The 21,347-nt window shown below is 38.2% G+C and overlaps 1 protein-coding gene across 2 annotated transcripts in view; it reads right to left on the bottom strand.

Moving 5' to 3' along the window:
* SoxN (SRY-box transcription factor soxNeuro) overlaps positions 1-21,347 on the bottom strand; it is a 107,641-nt gene that overhangs the window by 46,526 nt on the left and 39,768 nt on the right. For both annotated transcript variants that reach the window (XM_018538606.1, XM_018538607.1), the window contains exon 2: positions 669-734. In XM_018538606.1, the coding sequence (XP_018394108.1) occupies positions 669-734 (66 nt within the window). The remainder of the gene's footprint in view (positions 1-668; positions 735-21,347) is intronic.

Here is a 21,347-nt window from a genome sequence, read left to right on the forward strand (position 1 = left end):
CCCCCCCCCCCCCCCCCCCGACGACAATGCGACATTTCATTATTAACCCTCCCGTTGCGCCGCCGTCGTACGCTCGACCCCCAAAGCGAGATTCAAATTAAACACGCAAATATTTGCGTATTTTATTCCCGGGGTTTTGTCGGCCGGCCGCGTTTTGTTACCTGCTCGCGCAGCGCGCCGAGTTTAATTCGTTTTGTTATAAATACATCAGCGGTCGCGGCAAATTACCTTTTACGAGTGTTGCGGGGACGGAGGAGAGAGAGAGAGAGAGAGAGAGAGAGAGAGAGGTAGGGGGAGGAAAGGGGGAGGAAAAAATGCACGCGCGCGAGGAAAACCTCGCGCGATGGAATAACAGCGGTGATAGATTTTTCAACAAAATTGAATGAATGGTGGCGAATTATACAAAAATTCATGTCCATTGTTTCGGAAATGCGCCCGCTGTTTAACGCCGCACCGGTTAAAATAGTTAAAATCTCCGCGGGGATCATTCGCGCGTCAGCGGGCAACGTTAACTTCGTTTCGACAAAAAAATCCGAGTGCACTTTTGTTAACTTTACAATAGAGCATGGATATATGATAGCATAGCTATAGATAAAAGTGGACACGTATTAGAAGAAGAAATAAGCTCGCTGTTGCGGAATCAGTGAAAACAATCGATTGTTACTTACCATGCTCGTACGGATTCGGAGTAGCAGCCAGTTTCGGGGTTTAACATTTTACGATCGCTATCTGACCTGGAAGACAGAACATAAAATTCGTTAATATCACTATTATTAGTTGTTTGACAAAATGCAATATTATTTATATTACATATATATGTATATATATATATGTATATATATATAAAAACACGCACGTTCTTCTCTTTCTCTAAAACTTTTCAGTGAATTGTCACTTTGATGAGTAAAATCTCACTCTTAAAGACTGAAAAATTGGACTATTCTTTTTTGAAGTATGGTTTAATTTTTACTTTACAATGAGATTACATTCCAAAAGAATTTAAAGAACATATATACGTAATATGTATGTGTGTGGGAAGAAAATGGTTTTACTAAAAAATAGCTAGATACAGATTTGAAAATTTTGTTGAATTATCAAAATATGTAATTACGTAAAACGATTAAGCTGATTGTTAGAATACCAAAAAACTTTTTGCAGCATTATTCATCAATGCTTAGGAGTTTTACATAACTATTTTAATAATCAGCTATCGATGACTTTTTAAATATTATTATCGGAACACTAAAGATGGCTCGAATTGCAGCCGAAACGTCTGATACTTATAAGTACTATATTTAATAAATAAATTTTATATTCGCACGAACTACCGCAATTAATTCTGATTAGTCTGTTTTTAATTCTAATTTTACATTCTCGAGAGTTCTAATTTAATATTTATTTATTATTATTTTAATAATTCAAAAAAATTATATATATTCAAATTTATATCCAGCTAAATTTTTAAACTGTTCTCTCTCTCTCTCTCTCTCTCTCTCTCTCTCTCTCTCCCTCTCCATGTTTTCCTAAAGTATTTACAAATTTAACTAAAAATAGATTTAAAAATAAATTTTTTTAGACTCTCTCTCTCTCTTGTCTCTCAAAATAATTATGTAAAAATCAAGCTGGTTTCTAGAATAACGTTAAAACTTTTGTAATATTGCTCGTCATGCTTGAATTTTCTGTATAATTATTTGATGGTTGAACAAAATTATTCAGATCTGTATCTATTTAAATTTTGAGATATCTCAGCAAAATAGTTCCTTTCGTGTATAATATTGCTAAAATACATAATTAATTTTGTTAATGTTTCTAATTAACAACGCAGCGCGTGTCGTTTCCGGCTATTTTGCATTTCACGCAAATATCCTCTCGCAGAAGAAGTAGTTAACAAGCGCGACGACGACGACGATGACGACGACAACGATGAGGCTGTCGGCAGTCGGCGGGACATATTTTCGTCCAACCTGTTAACAGTGACGTCAGTAAAGATAGACGAGCGACAACCGGCCATTATCGTCTCAACGTAGCCGACACGCGGGATGAATAATATACGCGCGTAACGAACGCGCGGGGCGGCATCGATGGTGACAAGGTGTAGTCCCGTGTTGTGCGGCGGAGTGTGGAGCACGACGTACGTGTCGATACGTTTATTTGCAATACGCCTATCGTGCGTGTAATAACGAACGCACACACACACGCGCGCGCGCGCACCGCCTCTCTCTTTCTATGTACATATATATTATGTACATATTATATCGTCGTGACTTTGCGGCATACATTATCCACATTCGGAATTTATTAGGCGCTCTTTTCGACGAGGACGTTTTCGCATCGGCTTTTATTGAATTATTGTCAATGTCGCTGACAATCGAGAGAAAACATATCAGATTTTTCTACAGAAATGAAACGTAATTGTTATCAGAGGTGAATATAGAAATGTATAATGTATTTGAAATAATATTAAGTAGAACGAAATGATGAATATTAAATCTTCATTACAGCCGACAGGGGTCTTTTGAATTTTGTTGTCGCGCGACATAATATGATTTAAGAATGTGTACGGCGTTATATCAAATGGACCACAGGGTACTTATCGCCATAATCGTGTTATAGGCGCGTTTACGAAGCCTCTTGTCACGGTCAGAATACGTATAATAAGTTACACAAAAGAGAGTTGCTGGAATCTGCTACGCATATTACAACGTGTAGTCATCAAATATATCTCTATACGAAACGGAACGTTTATCCCAAAGTCACGGCTAATCCTTTGATTTCTTAATCTGAACACCGCGGGCGTATGTTTGCGTGTTGTGACAGCGGGCATTATCGTGCGACCGATTACGTGCGACATCGTGGGCTAGAGGTGAGAGCGGGGTGGGGCCGTGAGAACCCCATCTGCCTATACAGAAAGGGTGAACGGGGCGAGCGGGTCGAAAGCGGGAAGAGGTAGGAGGCGCGCTTTCTCGTCGAGGGTGGAAATCACTGTCCGCAGGCATTAGGCATTCATGCGTGCCGCTTGCGTGAGTCCTCGTCGCACACCCCACATGTCTGCGCGTGCGTGCGCGCCCGTATGTGTGTGGGAATGTGAATTCACCGTGGTGAATTCCGCCGACGCTATAATTCGGTAGGGGTCGGTAGGAATGTGATTTTTGGTCGGCGCAATATGTCGCCGGGGCCGAGCAGATTCGTCCATTTCTAATAGGTTGTTTGCCGGAGAACAGAAAATGGAAGATCAGCGCTCGAATAGGTTACTTGGCGAACAAAGAGTGAGATCGTTTTTCTTTATCATGCTGAAAATAAAAGCGATAATTTTTTCTGTCATTTTCGAATGAGAAGTGCTGTTATCTTTCGACTAATATTCCATTGGAGAGAACGACCGTCCTGCTGGAGATACCGTTGGAGATTATTAATTATTATCGAAATTGAAATTTTCTTATATGTTACGTTGAAAAATCATATTAGTTTGTAACAAAAAAGAATTTTTAGGTCTGATCTTTAGGTCTGAGCCAAAAAAAATTTGAAATAGAAAGCAGCACTTAAGATTGTAGATAAAGAATATTTTTCATCCAGAAAATCTGTTGGAATTTAAGATGAAAACCATTGCCAGGAAAGTAGATACGCCTCGCTGAGATTACCATATACTCTAGCTATCGTTAGCAATTATAGTAACAACAATATATAAATTGGACAGTGAATAATGTTGAGGCTGAGTGTTTCGCGCATTACATTGCGCTACGGAATGCACGAAAAGGCGCTGAGCACTGTGATGCACTTGCATTCGTAGAAATTTGTAACGCAACGCGGAGACAACGCTCTTGGCTCTCGTAATACGAGAGAATTGCCGCGGTAGCTTGATACGAACATGAAATTTACACGACAATTGGATAGCATTGCGAGATTTCGATACGATCCGATTCAACGGGTGCCGATATGCAATTATTCCTCGCATGGAAATTTTGTAACACAAGCGATAATTCTTATATTTAGTTGCATTTTGTCGATTAATCTCCCTGCTTGAGAGACTATCGTATAAATAAAATACTATAATATTCTTATTTTGATAATTCCGCGTGATACGAAAACTCAAATTAAAATCATCTTATCATAATTGATGCAAAGATGCAGCGAGACACCGTGAATCTGTATACAGTAATTACCACTGTGACAGATTGTCCCGAATGACGATCGCACATTCCATTGCCAAATAGAGCGTAACTTAGTGGCAAGCATTCGAATTAATAGATGTATCGATCTATCTTTGGGCATGATCGTAGAATGAATTATGCAACAAGTATACAATTTCACCGAAAGTATAACAAAGACACGTATATATCAAACGTCGAAAACTAAAGTACTGCAATAATTTCTACATATATACATTACGGTTCATAAAGTTAGGAACTATTGCAATTTTCACATTTTCGCATCTCACAGAATGTTAAGTATTATTGTAGTTTTGTAGTATTAAGTATAAATATTAGTGAAAAACATTTTCGTAAAAAGATTTTTTAAACTGTATTTTAAAGAAAAAAAATTAAGCTGTAAATTTGTTTTTTAACTTCACTTATATATGTACATATTTTATTTCTAAATTATAAAAAATTAAAAATTAGTATATTTTTTCAATATTTTTGTTTTATTTACAAAACATTGTAGCTTGATGAAACTTTATAGGATAAAAATTAATTTAAAAAAGTGTTTGAAAAGAGATCTTTTAAACTTAAAATATTGAAACTATGATTTTTCGTAATAATATCGAACTCTTATGTAAAAACTCATTTTTACCAAATCTTTTTTAATCTTAAAATTAAAGAGTTTACAAAAAAAGAAGAAACTTTTTATCATAATGTGTCAATTTGCATAAATCTTTTTAAAAATTCGTAAACACTCATTATGGCCGCTTAATGACGCGGTTATAATTTTAACTTTATTTTTCAAGAGAAACAAGAAAATGATAAATATTCCTTAATAGTCACTTTTTGCAGATATTATACGCCTAATACATATATCCTTAACATAGATGCGATTCGTCGATCAAAAGGAATGTGTGATCATTTCATTGGAAATGATCTATGAATCGACAATTACCCGTACAAGAGATCTCTTTCGGTGCAAGATTCGCGGAGCATCGCGCAAATACCGTGTCCCCCGTGGCATAATCACTGTACTTAAGGGGAGTGGTTGTACCACCCGTGACCGGGTTCCCATAACCCCAGCGTTATTAAATGCCAAAGCGAAATCACGTCATTCACATCATGCCGTCCCACACGATCAGCCGTTTTGGCAGGTGCTTCGACCACGGATTTCCCATAAAAAGGGAACGCCGTTCGCGCGACTTTAATTATGCTCCACCTGCTCCCGTCGAAATTCCCATGCCGACACGATGGGGAAATCCGACGCGATTTCTCGTCGCTGTAACCGGCGTTACGCATAAATCAGGGTGAACGAATATTATTTAAATATTTATGACGATTGTAACTGTAATGGCATGCGTAACCGCCTTCATTAACCCGCCGACAGAAGAGACAGTCCTGACAATCTTCGAATATGTGTCGAATTTTGCCGTAACATTGTAATCGCACTGTTGAATTTAATTTCGTGTAATAATTGTTAACGCGAATCATCAATAGAATAAGAATTACTTTCCGCGACTGTGAGTTTCAAATTTAATTATACTACTTGTCGAACATTATTTCCTCAATTCGGAATAGCGTATCATAACAAGGAGCTGTGTTAACGAAAATAACGGATCGTCGCAATCAGCGTAGTCACACACAAGCCTATACACACGAAACTGCCACCGAGCACATTGCAAACTGAGTTTCGCGGAACGCGCTGTCGCCGAAATGAAATATCTGAGTTATCGCGCGCTCGCCATGCAAGTTCGCATCGCGCGTTGAACAATAAAGAGGAAGAAAAAAAAAGAAACGCGCCCGAAATGCGAGTTATTCCGGCGAACGCAGGGAAGATGGGGGTTAAAACCTGCGGCCAGCTCACGTCGCCGCGATGCCGAGCGTCGGTATCCGCGTAACAAATCGCTCTTTTAATCACGAGTGGCTAGCTGTGCCTCGAGTCATTTGGCCCTAATGGCAGCCTCTTGTTTAGGCGTACCGGTCGCAACGCGGTAGGTTGCCGGGCAATTTTGTTCGGGGCCGCGCTGATACGCCGACGTTTTGTTTAAAACACCCCGGCTCATTATTCATCGTTCGCGGACGGCACAAAGTAACCCTAAGACGTGCGATCCACGATGCTCGCCTTGACCGAAGCGGCGGAAAGATACGCTTGTGTGTCAAAACAAGCTCGCGTGCTTCTGGATTCGTCTGGAGAACGAACCATCTTTACCTGATGCATCATTTGTAAGCGATATAACTCGAATATAAGTGTTTAGGCGTCCAAATAAATAAAAAAATTGATTGCGACATGTAAAACATAGTCTGGATGCTTTGCAAAACTTTTGCTTCACATGTATCGATATTCAAAAATTAAAGAAATTAATTTATTTTAAATACATGTATAGTTTATCATTTAACTTTGAACGTAATTGGCGATTCTCGTACTTAGTTGATTTATAAATATTATACGTATATTTTCTTTTCTCAATTATGTATTTTTCGCAATATAAATTAATTATTTACAAATTTTTAATATGTCATTCAACATTATTGAGATCCAGAAGATGCTATGAGCATCAAAATTGTTAAATTGCTAGACAACTCGTGATATTATTGCAGTAGTTTCGTAGAGTTTCATTTCAAGACCGAAAAATTGTTCAGCGCGCAGTTTAAAAGACTACATACGTATAGCATATAAATTCACACGGAATTATAATAGTACTTAAGATCCAGCTTTACCGTTAAAGGTAATTTCTTATTGGTTGTGCTTCAATTATATTTGTCTTCTCAAATATTATAGATTATCCCTTGATAGTACATCAAGAGATAACGAGAGATAGAATAAAGAGATAGCACATTTTTTTAAATAAACGAGCTAAAAAGCGTGGAGTTATCTTTTAATGTATTTCGGCGTTATTAATGTAGTCATTAATATATAAGCACTAAATAGTAAGTTATAAATTACTTACATCCACTTAACGCATTTACATCCACTTAAAGCAAGGATCGAGCATGCGATATAATCTGATAACTTCGACAGGTTAATCTATTTTCTTTCTTTTTTTAAAGAATGCACTATTACAAAAATTTTGATTTCAACAATTTAACATTTTAATCTGTGGTAAGATAATGGAAATCTTTGGAAAGTTGCCACTAATGTAAAATCTTTCCATCGAAAGATATCAATTATTATACTTATGAGAAAAAATCGGAATCTTTTCTTGTACAGAATACGTTATCTATATATTATATATGAAAATATATATGAAAAGAACAATTGTACTGAAATGTCTAAAAATTTAATTAGATATGTATTTAAAAATATAATTTTGTTAAATTATCAGAATAATTATGTTGATCGTTCAAGCTGGTTGTTAGAATGTCAAAATTGTTTGCAACATTCCTATTCAACATATCTGAGTTCCCTGTATAATTATTTTGATGGACTAACAAAATTATTTTCAGATTTATATCTAGTTAGAGTTTTAGATACTACAGAAATATCGTTCTATTACTATATAAATTTTGCGTACATAAATTAGTTTCCCGACAACGTTCCAAGTTCACCGGAAAAAAAACATTCAATTATGAATTCCTGCGTTATCCGAAACGTAGTTATGTCGCGAGAGCAGCGCGTTTTGACGAACGTAGACATCTAATAACAACATTGGTAAAGTCAACGAGCCGCTACGGTCTCATCAACGGATGAAATCAGCGCGAACCCGCATAGGTTCCGCACCCTTCCGGTTCCGGTGTTCCGGTAGGCTTGCTCTATCGCTCGTTCCCTCACTCTTTTTCGCTCTCTTCCCCCCTCATCGTCAGAGGAACCTCCGGCTTCCGGTATTCAGGTGGGATACACGCTCAGCCGAGCGTCGTGACGTTTCGGATCCATAGATCCATGGATCCTACTTCTCTCCCGCTCGCCCCGTTCCGCAATAGGTCGTGTGTCGGATTCGCTTTCGATAGTGCTTCCGGCAGTCGACGCCACGAAATTCAATTTATCGGGATCTTATCTTTCTCGCGTTGCACGCGAACGAATTTAAGTCAAAGGTTTTTGTAGAGAGAGAGAGAGAGAGGGGGGGGGGAGAGAAAGAGAGTGTGTGTGTGTTATTTTTATTCAACAGTCACATTTAACCTTTCTGTGAATATATGGTATTTGGGTACCGAAATTTTGAATTAAAAAATTTTATATTAAATAAAATTAATTTCAGCGTGCAGTGCAGGATATAAGTATATATAAATTCACATCGAATTATTTAAGCAGATCTTTACTAAAGATCTAATTTAATGATTAGAGAAGGTCTTTTTTTCCTATTTATTTTTACACTTTTATGCACATTTTGTCTTATATAAATTCTCACTTTAAATTCCCATTCTTTGAACAAAAGAATTACAATTTTGCACAGCTCTCGTTTTCGTTTTCATGACTAAAAACCTTGAAATATAATGATAAATTACAAAAGAATCTGTCAAAATGTCAAAAATGTAAAATAGAAAAACTTTCTAAACAAAGATTAAAGACGAGTTCTTGGTATTTTTTCAAAGAAACCTGCTGTCACATTCATAAGTATTAATTAAGCATGAAAAAAGACATTTGTAAAGAAAATTTGGTCACACTTTCTCTTATATATTTATACTATGCGACATGAGTTTGTTCTTATCTGCTTCGACGCAAAGATACGATTATAGCGTTCAGATACGATCGCAACCTGTTACAATAAGTTTTTCACGCTACAATCCGCGACAGGTTTCAAAATGCTAGCTTTCGAAAAAAAATATTCGCGCGTACCATTTGGCGAGTTTACGCACTGACCATTTTTATTGCGCCACTTTTCACTCGACAATGCCGAGCGAGCGTGACGCACACGGGTTCGCGCGCGTTCGTGACGCTGGTTTTTTAGGCTCGGCCGATGGGAAAAAGCGATCGCGACCGGAAGTGGAAGTGGAAGTGGAAATTGAGGCAATGAGAGCGTAGCCCGACGCCGCTCTTATCGAGACATCGTCGGTCTCTGGTTTCCGCAATTTCCTATCTGTCGACTGTGTATACGTCCTGCAATAAAAATACATTTCATCACACCGCGCCGCACCGAAATTCGCGTCCACGCGCGTCGATCGACCGACCGAGCTCGTCAAAACGCATATACTTTGCGTACAAATTACGCAATAAACATAAAGTAAGATAATTCACAAGAACCAGAGAAAGATTTCTTCGAATCAAAGAAATGTTTTTTTTTTGCTATACAGTTAAAGAAATCTCTGGGTGCGCAAATCATTGATGTGAATTTTTTGATTATGTAAAATAGTTTTCATAATACAATGATAAAGCATTTACTGTACATTTATTGACATTTAGTGTCAATTAGTCACCGATAAATCTTTATTGCGAAGAAGATAGAATCGTCTATTGATGATAAAATTATATGTGAAGAATGCTAATTACGTTTCTCTATAAATGCCATTGTCTTGTTCGAGACTGTGATTAATTATAATGCTGTTTATTAGTGATGTTAAGTGTTTTACATGCTACGAGAAATAATATCTATCTGAAGTATCAATTATATCTTTCAATATTGGTAAAATTATACACTCGTTCAAATTTTTAAAATAAAACCTTTATGGAGTTGTATTAAAAATTATACATCTGTCATATACACACACACACGAAATCAATAACCTCTGCAGTCTGAAACAAAGAGTTGGGTCGTTGACAATTATAAACATGCAAAAAAATGAAAAAGTAAATAAATGTCACGTCAGACGCTGCTTTTCCAAAGAGCACTCAAAAATTGTCTATTGTCAGGTTGTTAAAATAAACATAAAAGTATTATTTAGAGAGGAAAGTTTGTCGTGCGAGCAACACGTCGGCGTCGGTCGTCCTTTGTGCATGGCGAAAAATATTTTCCAAGGTATGCGAAATCCCGGGATCGGTTTCGTCCGAATCCAGGACGGTTTGATGGCGAAAACCAACCGTGAAGAGAAGAGCTGCGGCACGCCGGGGAGGCGGTAAGGGGGGACAGCGTGAAGGGGCAGGGAGAAATTTACCCTTGCGGCAACATTGCGAGAGTGCACACCTGGCCGAGAGCTGTGCAGCAGCTGCGGCTACAGACCCTCCGACGCCGACAGGGGATGAAAAGGGGAGGGAAAACGAGCGCAGAGCGGAGAGTCGTTGTGGGGTATCACGGTGTCGCGCGTGCGAGAGAAAGAGAAAGAGAGAGAGAAGGAGGAGGGAAAAAGAAAGAGAAGAGTGCAGGCAGGGAGAGGTGCACAGGGGTCTGGATGCTGAGATTTCAGTTACGTGTTCGTCCTGCCAAGATTTCAACGCCGCTCGACGTTGGAAATCGAATAGGGATAAAGGTATGCGACTATTTCGTCCGATAAATGACGCTTTTGCATTGGATGTATAATAGTATAGATACGGAAAAAACAAATCAGTCCGCATCTCATGCTAACAATATAAAATTACTACATTTTCCGAATGGAACAAACATTGATAAAAAAATATATACCAAACAGGGCGTGTAATAAAAAAGCAGTGCTACATATTGAAGTCTAAACCCCACGACGAGCAGCATCGTAATTAACTGAACAATCAAGCAATTGAAAAAGCGAACAATTATGTAAGAAAGAATGACTTTTCAATAAAGATAAAGTATTTCTTTGTGAAATAATCTTTCTTTATTTGTCTTGATGAGTTTCTTAAACCACCGTTTCGCGCACTCTCTTGACACAATTCCTTTCATAGGGCGTGCAGGTGGATTTATTCAAATGCCGATCAATTCAAAAGGGCTCATCGACGCAAACATCCTACGGTCTCTTCTTTTCTTTCCCTCTCTATACCTCTTTCTCTTTCGCTCTCCTTTGTCATTCATCGTACACAACTCTCTTATACGACGATCTTCGTCAGCACGAGGGCTAGGGACAATGACCGTGATATACGATTCTCAAATTTGTTTATAAATGCTCGGGATGGCGCCGTTTTAGAATACCCAGCGGGCTACACCTCGTCCTACGAAAAATGTATCCTCCGTCGCATTCCCCGTTCCGAAACCGACAGGTTACTCATGAGAAGTTAAGGGCAAGGGTTATAGAGATATCACGTACAATACCCGCTTCATAGTCGCATGAGTAATCTATTTACTTAAAATATTTTATTGAGTCATGAAGAATTACATAAAAATACTAATCCTTTTGGAAAAGATACGAATAAAGGAGTAAGACATAAAGCAATAAGCTTAATAATTGATTAATCACAGTAAAGACTGCAAGGTCAGTAATGAAAATTCAATGTTACCATTTCCTTACTGTTTACGTTTTTGTATGTGCCATGGGCTTAAGACAAATCAAGAATTCTATAGTGTTCTAAGCGTTCCATTTTTTCATCTCTTTGCAAGAAAAAGGGATATAATTATATACGAAAAAGAGAAACTATACCACACTCCTGTAAGCCTATTCTGTAACTTTTAATGACAGTTCGGAGTCGTTATACTGTCGTTATTGTGTAGCTTTTTCGCCATATAAAATACCTGCGCAATAATATTCCTAGTTAGTAAAATAGTCGTTAAAGTTACAGAATAGACTTATGGCAGAAAAATTTGCGACCTGAATTACTTGAATCAAAAACTATTTTTCACATGTTATTACAGAGTTTTGTTATTCCTTTGTCTGTCTTTAAACGTACGCAAAGTAGTGCCAAATAAATGAATTAGGAAAAATGAAAAAAATGTTTACCGGGCAGTCGGAGTAGCTGGTATTACTTCGAAAAGACAAAAAGCTCTGCGGGACGAAATGATAAAAGAAGCGTGTCCACGGCAAGGAGGAAGATCCGGCAGCCTAAGTTTATTTACATTACAGTGCCGACCCGGCTCTCTCGTTGCTTTGTGCCATGCTTGCCATAATGCATATTAATAGGAAATAATCCCTATGGGGGTGGGCGCGGCGGAAAGCAACTCAGGATAGCTCTCGGGACACCCGACGTGATAGAGAAAGACAGAGACGAGAGGAGAAATAGAGAGAGGAGGAGAGAGAGTCAGAGCAGGAAATATACTCGCGGATACAAGCGAGGCGTTTTAACGGCGTGACGTGGAAATTTCGTGACGAATTTCCACGTCGGAGATGAATATTCATGCGAGTCGCGCGCGAACAGTTCGCAGTTGCTTTTTACAGAAACGCGACTGGTAACCCGAAAGCGTTTAGAAAAAGATTGGAATGCGTAGGAAGGGATGAGCGTACATGCTTCTTTTTCTTCCTTTTTCCTGCAGGTTTCGTCATTCTTTCGCTTGTTGAACCAAATTCTAAATTTCACGGAATTGTTACGTGCATATAACTACGTTGTTGAAAGTTTTTGCTGGATTTTTTTATAAAAAAAATCCGAGTGTATCAGTCAACAGGTAATTTGAGGATAAAGAGAAATTCTAGAAAGTGTTTTTCTTGGCTTTAAATCAAATTGTGATAGATATTTGCCATTCAGTCACACACAAAAAATTTTTCTCGAAAAATATTCTCCCCATGAGATGATGGACACGAAAGAAAATTATTATTCACATTAATATTCCAATAGTCAATACAAAAAAAACTTTCAATGTTTGTAAAAAAAAAGATCCTGCTGCGAGGATAATGGTATTATATCGTGTGTCATTTGACATTATACTCTTTGACATCGGCTTTCTTTTGAGAAAACCTTTGGCATCATTACCTCGAAAAGAAATTCACATTTTGCTTATATACCTGTTCATATAAAGATATGGCTTCGGTCTGTTAAGACACCCCATGGATTGTGTTTACATTGCATTATAAATGCAACGTGTCTTCTAACGGTTAGAGCTCAGCGCAGAAAAATTCGTATGTTTTTCTTTTCTTTCTTCTTTCTCTTTTTTTCTTCCAAGTCATCGTGTCGCGTCATATCGGCTTCGGTTGGGTAGATACGGAGCTGTTCAAATATTAACATGGAAAACAGAGAAGATTCCTAGACCTTGCTTGGTTTCGTAACACTGGTAGTCGAGTTTACACGTTTACCTCGAGGTTATCTGTACTCGCTCGTGTTTGCCGACACCTCGGCGTCCCTTTATTCGTACGCACGTGCGTATATGTGTGCGTATATGTTAAATGCATGTAACTTACTACGCGCAGTAGCGCGCGACCAATCACCCACGCGCGACCCGTCTGTTTCATATGCGATTATATCACGATATTACATTCATATACAGTCGCCCCCCGCAATGATTTCTATATTTATAATAAATTCTAACTACAGCTAATGCGAGCTGATAAATCCCTATTAACATATTCAATATTTAATTATGCGTATATGGACGTAATTCTGTCACATGTAAATGATTCGAGTAACAAAGCCTTTATAGATGACAATGATTGCAGCGAACTCTCTAGAGTGAAAAACTTAACAACTTAATTATTAGAATATCGTGGTATTATTTATATTTTCTTTCATAAAATAACATAGTTCCTTTTAAAAACTGAAGACTGGTGGTACAGTACAACTATTTAACCGTATCATATTAGAATGGTATATTTGAAGAAGTAATTGTAGAAATCGTTTCTAGTAAGAACTGTATTAATATTATAGGTTCAATATTTGATCAGTATACATATATAAACACCCTCGTATGTGCCGTCAGACAAACATCGAACACTAACCAAAATAAAAAGGTAATGATAGAACAGCTGTTTAACCTAATAGCTTATAATGAATATTATAGTTTTCACAATAAAATATGGCTCAATATCATACTTGTAATATAATATCGATCTAAATAAATTATTATCGTCTAACACGTAAAAAATTAATATTGGCTATAATACATACTTAATTCGATGCGGAACCGATGTGTGTCTACTGTTTCGTTTGTAATAAAGCACGAGTCGAAACAATTATTATTGCAAAATGCAGTATAATACTGTGTAAACGAACTGTTTATTTTAAACGGCTATTTAAAAAAAGGAAATAGGAAGCAACAAGTAATGAAAGATCTGAAATCATTTCTTCGGTCAGAGATCTATTGACGATTGTTGGGTACATTGGAATTCATTCCTCTAAAGGTTCCTAAAGTAGAAAATCGACGAGACCGCCCGCCACCGACGCGTACCAAAGGTATGTATAACCGGCACAGACAGTTGGGCGCCCAAAGCGTATTGCCCATAGAGAAGGGCCGCCACGCCGGTCCTGTGCGAAGGACCTCTCAGGTAGCCGCCGTCTCTCAACCTTCGTTACCGGTCCCTTTTCCCTGCCCTCTCCTCTTCGAGCCATTCGCTTGCAGCGCAGCCTAGAGGCCTGCAGTCCACCCCTGATGCAGAGTCTGATCACCCTCCCCCTCGTGTTTCCTCAACGAGAACACCTGGTCGAAGCTAGATTCTAGGCGAGGACCGACAGGATGGTTAGACACGGTTCTACCGATTTCCCTTCTTTATCTATGCCGCATAGTTCTTTTTTGTCTCTCTCTTAACTTTGCTCTTTTTCATTTCTTTTTATATTTTATATATATGGATGTTATGTAAATTTGTTTTAATTAATGATAACATATTATTATATTGTTAGAAATATTCGAAAATCGTTCAAATAACTAGTTGAGAAAGTAATTCCAACCTTCACTGCGTTATCTATAGCATTTATTGTAGTTTTCTTAAATTCTCGTTAATTGTTCTTTCACCGGCATTGGCACTATTTGTACCAATTAATGATTTATGACTTACTAATCTCCTTGACTGAGATCAGCAAATGTACTGTTCATAGATGATTCTACGAGTTAAACGACATAATGTGTCTCTATCGGCTCGTCTTCACAACGAAGCGGTCTCAATACCAGTTTCACATATTATAAGTAGTATATATAACGAAGAATCACGATAATCATATTATATATGGTAAATATCAAGAGAGAGCTCGAGTATTTGTGACGAATCCGATTCGAAGTGAGAAAAAGAGAATGCAGAAGAAAGAACGGTACGAAGAAAAAAATAGCGACAAATAGAAAGAGAGAGAGAGAGAGTAATAGAGAGGGGGGAGGAAGAGAGGTGGTTTCTTGTTACAGAGCTTCCTGTATGGAAATCACAGAATGCTAGTCTCTGGTCCTGAGCCTCGTGTCTGGCACGATAATCTAAGATTTAAATCAAATCTAGGCTATATAAGCGACCCCTCTGCGCGTGACCATCGACGTCTTCCGGAAGGTTTGTCCTTTTTCTCTCTTCCTCTCCCACTTTTCTCTCTCTTTCTCTCTCACACTACTTTCTCTCTCTTTCTGAATGGAATGTGGGAGACGAGAGGGGGAACAGAGATCGTCGAGGTAACGCTTTGTAATCGATTTTCGAGCAGGAACACGAAATCCAGACACAACGTTCTACGGTAAACGATATTAGCAGTTAAAAAAAAGAAAGAAATGTGTGTATGTGCCGATATTTCAATAAATACTCACGCGCATTATTATTGAATCGGCACAAGCTGATAAAATTTTATTTCGAAAATTGTAGTAAAAAAATTCGACTCGGTGCAATAATAACCTAGCTCTCCTTTTAAATCTTAGACATAATGAATCGTGATTGAGAGGAAATTAAATTTAAATTATTTCTTTCAAGATTCAGGCTATATTACTCTTCTTAAAGATCGGATTAAATCACTGTTATAAATAATGATTATCTCATATTATCACTATTTAATAACTCTAAGCTTTCATCAATCAGAAATAAAGGAGAAATCATTCTACTGTACAATCTTTCATATTCCCTCTCTCTCTCTCTCTCTCTCTCTCTCTCTCTCTCTCTCTGCTTTGCGTTCTTCGTTTTCCTCTTTTTTTTGCTCCGCTCACTCGTCTCCCGAACACGAAGATATTCCGGCTGAGTTGCGCCTTCTCCCGAACTATCGTGGACCGGATCGAATGGCGGCCCAGGACCGCTTGAGAGGCAAGACGAAGAGAGGGAGGGAAGAAGTATCGTGGACTCGAAAAGAGTGTGTAGCCAGGGGTGAAATCCGGTAGCCGCGACCATGTCGACCCACGTTTGCGTTCGACGGGGCGCAAAACGGTCGGGCAGCCGCGAAAAGATTTTGTGGATGCGGGAGAGGCCATCAAAGATATCACGAGCGATCCAGCACTGTGGACGTTGTTTCAGAATAAAATATCGAGTATATTCGAATACGAAAAATCAACGCGAGTCTTGTAAAAATACAAATATATAAATATATATAAAAGTTTAAAAACTGAAAACTCACTCTCTCTCTCTTTTGTGTGGAAAACATGTGGTCTACAATTCTGATATATTATACATACATAGAAAAACAATGGTACAAATTGGCGGAAGCGCAGTAATGTATTAGTTTTAAATATTGCCAACTTTCAATAGAGCCATGTATGGACAACTGGATAGTAATACAAGATAAAACCATACCAGAAACAACACACGTGTGCCGTGTGTGCTTTGCACCAGGACACGCTAATTATAGATACGTGCCGTTTAAAATTCGTTGGAGAAAAGAATGTTTACAAGAACTAAAAAAAAAAAAACACATAACAATAGAAACTTGAGACTCAAGATCATTATCTGAGTCAATACTTTCTACAATTTTCGCTCACGATTTTAGTTTTTTTTGTGAAAGACAGCCAGGAAAATTTATAAAATTTCCAAAGAAACTCAAATATAAAAACAATTAAATTCAATCTTTGAATTCATAAATTTAGAAATTTTATTTCGCGCAAGAGATGGAAATTATTAAATAATACACGTGATTCCACAATATTTGTCAATACATTGAAAAAAATACTAAATTTTATAATAATAATAAATATTTGTTTATAAAGTTCTGAATAAATATGTATTAAATATGTAAATATGTATATATTTATTTGACACAGTAATTTAATTTATATATTTTTATTAAGTAAATATTTATCTACTGTAAGTAAACGTTTACTTAGTACTATTCAAAGAAATGTGTATTAGGACTTAATAGATTGTTTTCTGTGTATTCAATAAACTCCAAACAAATTGTTAACGTTAAAATACTGACTTCTCTCTTCTTTCTGTTTAGACAGCAAGGAAAGTAGGAAGGGATTGACTCGTCGACGCGTGCGACACGACGCGTCCTTTCTTTCTTCGAATCCAGGCGCTCTTCTGTAAATGCGCGACGACGACAACGGTTACGCGCGCGATCGCATAATTAATTCGTCGCGCCACGTGTCACGCGTTGACTTTCGCCTCACGCGCATCACCTTCCTCGCGTAATTTCGAACGAGAAGAGAATGCTGATCGCGCGCACTTACTCACTAGCCGTTATTCCCGCGGAAAAACACGAACTTTCTACCGCGCATATCGAATTACCGGACGTGATACCGTGGACGTCACCAGCGATGCTCGACAACGAGCACAAATTGACCGAAAAACCCGTAACAGGACGGTGCCAGAAGTTGCGAGCGACACGAATCTGCCTCGCAAGAAGGCGTATTCGTTGAAGCGCGAATTAATCGCTCACCGATTAAAAAAGAAATGGTGCACGAGTAGTTAGTGCATAAGAAACGATACGAATGCGGTACTGGCTGTTATTCTGTGCAAAACGTGACAAAAAGTCAGCGAGATTTTAGAGACCATTTATATGAGCGAACCGTTTGTATATCAAACATTTATCTATTTTCATTTAGAAAAAGATATTTGATACAAATATATAAGAAGCAATCTTTGTTAAATATTTAAATATTTCTAAAGAATTGTATTAGACGATCAAGTTATTGGCTACCAGAATGTCCAAATTTTTTGTAATATTATTATCGCGCTACGTGATTATTTTAATAGCCCAGCATATAATTACTAGATTTAGGTGGCCTAATCATTTTTAAATACATATATTTCAACAAAGCCGATTCCGTGTGTATCTCTACACTAGAAAGTAATTAGAATTGCGAGTAAAAGTTAAAGAATTGGCAATTGCGTTGGCGGTGTATAATGAAAGACGTACGGCGCATACGAAGTATTTACACGCCTCGACCTAGCTGTAGCGTAATTGTTCGCGACTTGCGAAACTTGCGCGATCGATCGCGGCCGCGCGGAAGCTCGTTAGAAAACAAACCGCCGCAAGCAAGCAAGCAAGCGCGCGCGCGGCTCCAGCGACAATCGCGTCGAGTACGGAGTTTCGTGCGAGCAAGCAAGCTCCGATCGGAAAGCCGATTTTCTCCCTCGTACTCCGAAGCGAATTTAATATCCAAGCGCTCCGGCGACGATGGCGACAACGACGACGACGACGACGACGACGACGACGACGACGACGGGGATGGTTCCTGCGCTCGCGCGTACACGGTCGCACGTGTCCGTGTGTCAAAACCACCGCCGGGGGAGTTTCTTGCTGTAACTAACTACTCGCAAATTTATCGAGGCACCGACTCGAGTTTCTCTCCGCCGGCGGCGGTTCTGGAAGGTGCGTGGGCGGAGGCTATCCGCCGGAGGTAACCGGGGAAACTTTCCAACAGTTTCTCCTCCTCCTCCTCCGCTCCCGTCCCTGCCACTCTAGTCCCTTTCGCCGTCTTCGACCCCCCTTTCGACGGGGGGGGGGGGGGGGGGGGGGGAGGCGGGAGGGTGGCGATGGAACAGCGCTGAGGCGGCGCTCCGAGGACGAAGGGACCCCGCCGCCGTCGCGAACTTGTAGTTTATGAATTTATAGCGGCAGAAAGCAGCAGCCGGTGGCAAAGGCAACCGAGTTATGCACGCTCCAGTTTATTCCGTCTCACCGCCGAGATTTTCCGCATTGAAATTTCCCGGGGGAGAGAAACCGCGCAAGGTGCGACGCCGCTCGCCTCCACCGATACCCCTACACTCGCGTTCGTGTCCCTATATACAGAGATGTTTTACGAAAGACACACACTTCTCTCTCTTCTGCACTCGCTCGCCATTAACATCGTTAGTTCCGAAGTGTTTCCCTTCTCGGAGTGGAAGATACTTCTCATGAGAGAACTTTTTGAATTTTTCGCGCGTTTGAGAGGTTTTCTTTTTTTTTTCCTCTTTTCCGAGAGAGAGAGAGAGTAGGTGGTAATAAGTAGATGGTAATTCCTTAATCTTGTAAACACACACGGAGAAGAAAGATCTTGTTAAAATATAATTATTTTCACGACTATTTTTAGATCTGTATTTAGCGAAATTTTTAGATATTATATTATATATGCTTCAGCAAAATTGTTTTCTTTTGCGCAAAGTTCTAAAAAAAGGTGTTCTTTTAACACATCCAGAATTCATTATGTTTTTGAAAATATTTCTTTAAAAATATGTGTGAATATACATATACATGACATCCGTAAAATGTACTTGATTTATAAAGCAAACAATGTTAGCATGAAGCTGCGACGCTTTGCGACCATTTAAAAAAATATCATGCTATACATATAACCTATGAATAGAGCTATGTGACCTGTGTAGGTCTCCATACGTCTCTCGAGTTAGGTGCAGCTCGGAAACCAATGTAACCGCATACGCCTATTCCGTTTCCTGCGAAAACACGACGAGTTCCAATTACACAACGGATACCTAGCGCGAAGACGAGGCCACGCGTTAATTTCACGTACACATACGCAATAGTCTTACACGAAAGTGAAAGTGAAAAAAAAGAGAGAAGTAATTTAAATATCTCTAAATTACACGAACGAAAATGGTACGACAATAATGTGTTTGCTAGACAACATATTTATGTCAAAATCATGTGATTTAAATATCTAAGTTCCGTTTACGTCTCCCATAAGTGCACCCTCTTTCGTTTTGCACTAATTATAACGTGACGTTTTGATATATTTTGCCTGATACACGCCACAATTTCCGTCATAGGGAGAAATGCGGCATTCACAATGCAAACATTTGCGGATTGATGCGCGGTTTCGCGAAAAGATTGTGCACGTGCGTGCAGCGGGGTGCGTTACGTACACGCGACACCCTGACGGTGTCGGCGTATCATGGATTCTGATACAGTCACGGTGACCGACGATGCCTCCCCCCCCCTCCTCCCCCCTCGTGTGACACCGGGGTCTCGAGAGCACCCACCGTATCTCCGGTATGACACACTGAATGCGTGGGACGACGGATGCCTCTTCGGGAATCTTCATTGATCGCCTGACCGGCCTTTTCTCTCACTATCGAGTTAGCCCTCATCTTTCACACACGAGTTATGAAAATGAATGCACGATTGACGTATCGAGATTTACTGTAATTTATATTCATGAAAGAAACCGATGTATTTACAGCTTACCTAGCAGCAATCAAAATCTTGTTAATTTTATGCCAGTATTAATAAAATAAATAACATTTTATTAAACAAGAACATTGATTGATTTCATTAATACTATCAATGAATTAACAAACTTTCAATTAAACTGCTATTGGATAAAGACTATAAAAATACTTAAATAGTAAGACGTATAAGCAGTAAACGAATTAACATAATTTTGGATTTGCACCAATTACTACGTTGTTTTATCTTTTTTCATGTTGAAATAAAGTAATGACGTAATTTGTATTGTAAATATAATACAAATAGGGTAGACAAAGGTCAATGTAAACAGGCAAATCCTTGAAAATTAATTCTTGTAAAGATGGAGAAAGACCAACAAATAAGAGAGAAAAAGATGCTAAATAACGTCGTATCTTTCGACATATCAGTTATAAAGTTACCTGCGACAATAAAAAATTTGTTCCTGCATTTTAATTATATATTTTACTTTTTTATCAATATTAAATAACTAAGTGCGTACAGTATTCTTAACACTTAAATGTATTCAATATGCATTCAGTATTTTCAGCATTAAATGTTATTAGTGTTAAATGTAATTCTAATGTGTTAAATATAATTTAAATACAATTTGTAATAAATGATTTAAAAAAATTTTCATTGGTTTATTGGTTTTGATGTATATGCAGTTTATAATTACTTTTGCATATAAATAGTAAGATAATATGGAGCGAAGTATGTTTATGCAAACAGCTGCGTACATTATACGTGTTATACAATTGTATACATTAATGTATAGTCAAAAACTGTTTTTATTAAAAATAATTTTTACTATACATTTGATATGTGTAAGTATACTATATAAGTGAACTAAACGTATAACACACTAATGTACGCAGTTGTTTATATAAATATGCTTCGCTCGTATAATCTTACTATATTTATGTGCTAAGGTAATTATAAACTGTATATACGTATATTAAAATTAATAAACCGATAAAAAAATTTTTAATCCTTTAAATTTTCAGTTAAAGTAA

Source organism: Cyphomyrmex costatus, unplaced genomic scaffold, assembly GCF_001594065.2.
Source record: "Cyphomyrmex costatus isolate MS0001 unplaced genomic scaffold, Ccosl1.0 scaffold193, whole genome shotgun sequence".
NCBI classification, from domain to species: domain Eukaryota; kingdom Metazoa; phylum Arthropoda; class Insecta; order Hymenoptera; family Formicidae; genus Cyphomyrmex; species Cyphomyrmex costatus.